Source organism: Haplochromis burtoni, unplaced genomic scaffold (assembly GCF_018398535.1).
Source record: "Haplochromis burtoni strain Fernald_Lab_line unplaced genomic scaffold, NCSU_Asbu1 Contig_135, whole genome shotgun sequence".
Taxonomy (NCBI): Eukaryota; Metazoa; Chordata; class Actinopteri; order Cichliformes; family Cichlidae; genus Haplochromis; species Haplochromis burtoni.
The window spans coordinates 586,811-590,811 of NW_024582496.1; the positions used below are offsets into that span (position 1 = coordinate 586,811).

Here is a 4,001-nt window from a genome sequence, read left to right on the forward strand (position 1 = left end):
TGGCTTATCTTTTATTTTAATTAGTCTTATTTAAGCTTACTATGGAAGTTTTTGCTGCATACCTCAGCCATTTACAGTTGTAATAGTCTCTCCTTTCCCTGCTCTCACCTCATACACATGTGTGTCACATACGGAGATGAGCTGCCAAAAGACAGGTGATGTGTAATTAAGTTATTTTAATTGCAATAAAAACGTCCAAGCTAGTGTTAGATCAAAAATAACTCGAGTGACAGCGAGAAAGGGGCAGAGACACATTGATTTCAGAACTTTTTAGTTGTGACATCTCAGACACACCCAGAGTTTGCAGTTCAAGTGAAAAGCTTTTGGCTTAGGAAGTGCTGTTAGCTTCCTTTATCCTCTCCCGTAGCAAATGGTCCAACATGCCCTTTTAAACCCAGCACAGAATACATTGGCCCTTTCTCACCAGCTCATAATTTACCGTTGAATCTGTGATTGCTGCATCATGTTGTATATGTTTTTGTGAACATGGCTGTTTATGTCAGACAACTGTCAAAATAAAGAGAAAGACGAGTGGAACGGCCTTGGACGATGATTATTGTTTTCGCTGTGTTTGTCTCGTCTCTCTCAGATGAGAGTAAGGTGTTTGATGGGGCCTCTGAGCTGCAGCTGGACTGCATGGTTGAGGAAAGCAGTGGAAGTACCACAATGAAGCATGATGGCCTGCTGTCACTGACTGACCTCTCCCACCCAGACGATTTCCCCGTCCCCCCTCATAATGGCCCCTCGCTGGCTGAGATGAGCAGCCCTCTGCCAGTAGAACCAAATGACATTAAGCTGGATCCAGCTGCAGGTGACACATCTGCAAGCACAGGTGCATGTTTTAAAAGTTTGTTTCAGCAAACCTGCATTAAATACATTGTTTTTAAATGAAAACAATGCTCTTCTGTGAGTTGGTTATTAAGAATTGGAGGGTAGGAAAACAGTGTCTTTGTATTTGTCACTATTGTAAATAGTTGAGTGGAAAACAGGACCTAGTTGTTAAATACAAAAATTAGAAAAAGGCATGACTAAACTTGCCCATCTCAGTTATGGCTGTTTGTACTGCAAGTGGAGTGACAACTTCCACAGACCAGTATAACCAGTATTATTTCCTTCTGATCTCTTGATGTTAGACATGCTTATTCTATAGTTTGACCTTTATGATGAGTCAGTAACGTTGAGTGTGTTTATTCTGTTCTATTTTGGTTTAGATACAAGACCTAGAAGTAACCATTGTTTCTTGAAAGGAGCATACATAACAGACTGCTTCTGAGAAACTATCTTAACTAAACCCAGATCATTTTCTTGAGTTCACATTGGTGTCATATCTCTTTCATTTGTGTGTAGATGGTCAGCCAGTGAAAAGAAAGAAGGGGCCTGCTCCAAAGATGCTGGGCAACGAGGTGTGCAGTGTCTGTGGCGACAAGGCCTCTGGTTTCCACTACAACGTGTTGAGCTGTGAGGGCTGCAAGGGCTTCTTTCGGCGCAGCGTCATTAAAAGTGCCCAGTACTCCTGCAAAAACAATGGTCGTTGCGAAATGGACATGTACATGCGCCGCAAGTGCCAGCAGTGCCGCCTGCGCAAGTGTCGGGAGGCGGGGATGCTGGAGCAGTGTGAGTGTCTGTACGCCAAATGAATCAGAGATGAAGAAAACTTGCAAACCCACATGCAATGTTGGCATGTGGGTTTCTAGCCAGAGTGCAAGTCGTGACAATGAAAAGAAACTCTTTAATTAGCTTGAGCTTTAGGATGTGCATCCTCTTTTGACCTGTAGGTGTGCTTTCTGAGGAGCAAATTAGACTGAAAAAGCTGAAGAAGCAGCAGGAGGAGGAAACGGCCCGCACGTCCACGGTGGTCACACCCACCCCTCCTCAGGAAGCAGCCACACTGGATCCACAGCAGCAGGAGATGATTCAGAAGCTGGTGGCTATGCAGAAGCAATGCAACAAGAGGTCTTTCCTTGACCGACCAAAAGTGACGGTAAGTGCTTCAGAGGGGAGTTGGAGCTGAAATGGCAGCAGCTATAGAGACAGTGTCTCAAATGCTGAGGCGGGTTTGTCTCAGAGTCAGATTTATCTCACTACTTATATTTACCGTTAATGTATTCCAGCCTTGGCCACAGAGTCAGGATTTGCAGAATCGAGAAGTGCGGCAGCAGCGGTTCGCTCACTTCACTGAGCTGGCAATCATGTCAGTCCAAGAGATTGTGGATTTTGCTAAGCAGCTTCCTGGTTTCCTTGAGCTCACAAGAGAAGACCAGATTGCTCTACTGAAGACATCTACTATTGAGGTCTGTTGCTAGAAATGTGACTTTTGTTAAATTGTACTCATTACACTAACTAGAGGGGGGGGGAATGGTTTCTATCTTTTACTGGCCCTTTTATGAAAAGATTTAAGACGCCTCATTATGAGCCCATTTTCTTTGGATTGGCTGTCCATTGCTTGATTTTTAACTCGGCCCCTCTAAGAATAGCTACCTTGTTGTCTTGCCTCTGTGAATAATCCACAACCAAACTAAACATACTAAAAATACTTTAGCATTTTCATTTCATTTTGGCAAGTACTCTGTGATTCAGAGGTGGGAGTAAACACAAGTGCAAGTCTCAAATCTTAACTGTTAAGTATCAAGCAAGCAAACTCCAAGTTACTCCAGTGAGAATCAAACACGTCAGAAAAAAATTCTGCTGATCTTTCGGTTCAGCTGTTTTCAGTGTTATTAGAAATTGTTGCAGCCGACGGTCTTATAAGCCTTCTGATCTAGTATTTGTTTTTCTGTGGCAGTAACAAACCCTCAACAGAGCCCAGTGCTCGGAAATAATAATATGATCAATATATTTCTGAAAGGAAAGCTCTGTAGTGAAAACAATTAATAGTATCCAAGGATGACTACAGTATACTTTAACATTGCTTATGATGAGCAAACCCAAAATACTTAACAAAGGAAATTTAGTTTAAAAAGAAGAGCAAATAATGACTCATAAGATACATATTCTGAGCAAATTTGCTTCTGCTTTTGATTAATAACTGTGAATCTGTAGTGTACAAACTGACTATTACATTTTCATTGTAACAAATAGTTTGTGTTCCCTTTTGAGTAAGTACAAAAGTTAAAGGCTGGTGTAGTTGAAAGACAAAAAAATATGGGTTTTTTTGTCTTTCTCAGATTATGCTGCTTGAGACGTCTCGGCGATACAATCCTGCCATTGACAGCATTACATTTCTGAAGGACTTCAGTTATAATAAGGAGGATTTCGCCAAAGCAGGTTCATTTGTTCATTTCTACCTACCAAATAATTGTTTTTATTACTTAACCACAGTGTGTGCATTTCATCTGTCAGAATGAAAATGTTTTTATGATGACAAAAATTTAAGTGCAGTACTTATAGTGTTAAAAAGGAGAAATAATATATACAAAATTCAGCACATGTACGCCAGTCCCTGCATTCACCTTATTGCACCAGTCCCATAAGTAATGATTAAAAACTCTGCTTTAATTGCATCTAATGCTTTAATGGTTGTATCGTGTGCCTTCTAGCAGAAAGTCAAAGATTACAGAGATGTATAGAAAATATGTTTTCATATGTTCCCTTACTGTGAAAATGCTCAAATCCACAGCGTGCAGCTGCAGTGCGTTTCTATTTGTAACATGACATTTCATTTCCTCCCTCCTCTCTCCACTCTTACCTCCTCAGGGCTTCAGTTTGAGTTCATCAACCCCATCTTTGAGTTTTCAAAAGGAATGAATGACCTGCACCTGGACGAGGCCGAATATGCTCTGCTCATTGCTATCAACATCTTTTCTGCGGGTCAGAATTTATAAGCTACACACCCTTCTCATAGTGAAAATGCTTAGAGAACTAATCCTTCCCTTTTTAGTTCTTTGGGAGAAATGAACTGGTTGCATTTGCAGATTGAGCATTTTTCCCCTCAGAAGGCTTTCTTTGCATTTTACCAAAATAGATCTTTTTTTTCTCCATAAACAAACAGGAGAGATTAATGT

At 41.0% G+C, this 4,001-nt stretch overlaps 1 protein-coding gene across 3 annotated transcripts in view; it reads left to right on the forward strand.

Annotated features, from left to right (window-relative positions):
* The window catches only part of nr1h3 (nuclear receptor subfamily 1, group H, member 3), a 12,153-nt gene that overhangs the window by 5,238 nt on the left and 2,914 nt on the right, over positions 1 to 4,001 (forward strand). For all 3 annotated transcript variants that reach the window (XM_005930778.3, XM_005930777.3, XM_005930776.3), the window contains 6 exons: positions 590 to 832; positions 1,348 to 1,614; positions 1,776 to 1,981; positions 2,112 to 2,291; positions 3,165 to 3,264; positions 3,694 to 3,807. In XM_005930778.3, coding sequence (XP_005930840.1) covers positions 590 to 832; positions 1,348 to 1,614; positions 1,776 to 1,981; positions 2,112 to 2,291; positions 3,165 to 3,264; positions 3,694 to 3,807 — 1,110 coding nt within the window. The remainder of the gene's footprint in view (positions 1 to 589; positions 833 to 1,347; positions 1,615 to 1,775; positions 1,982 to 2,111; positions 2,292 to 3,164; positions 3,265 to 3,693; positions 3,808 to 4,001) is intronic.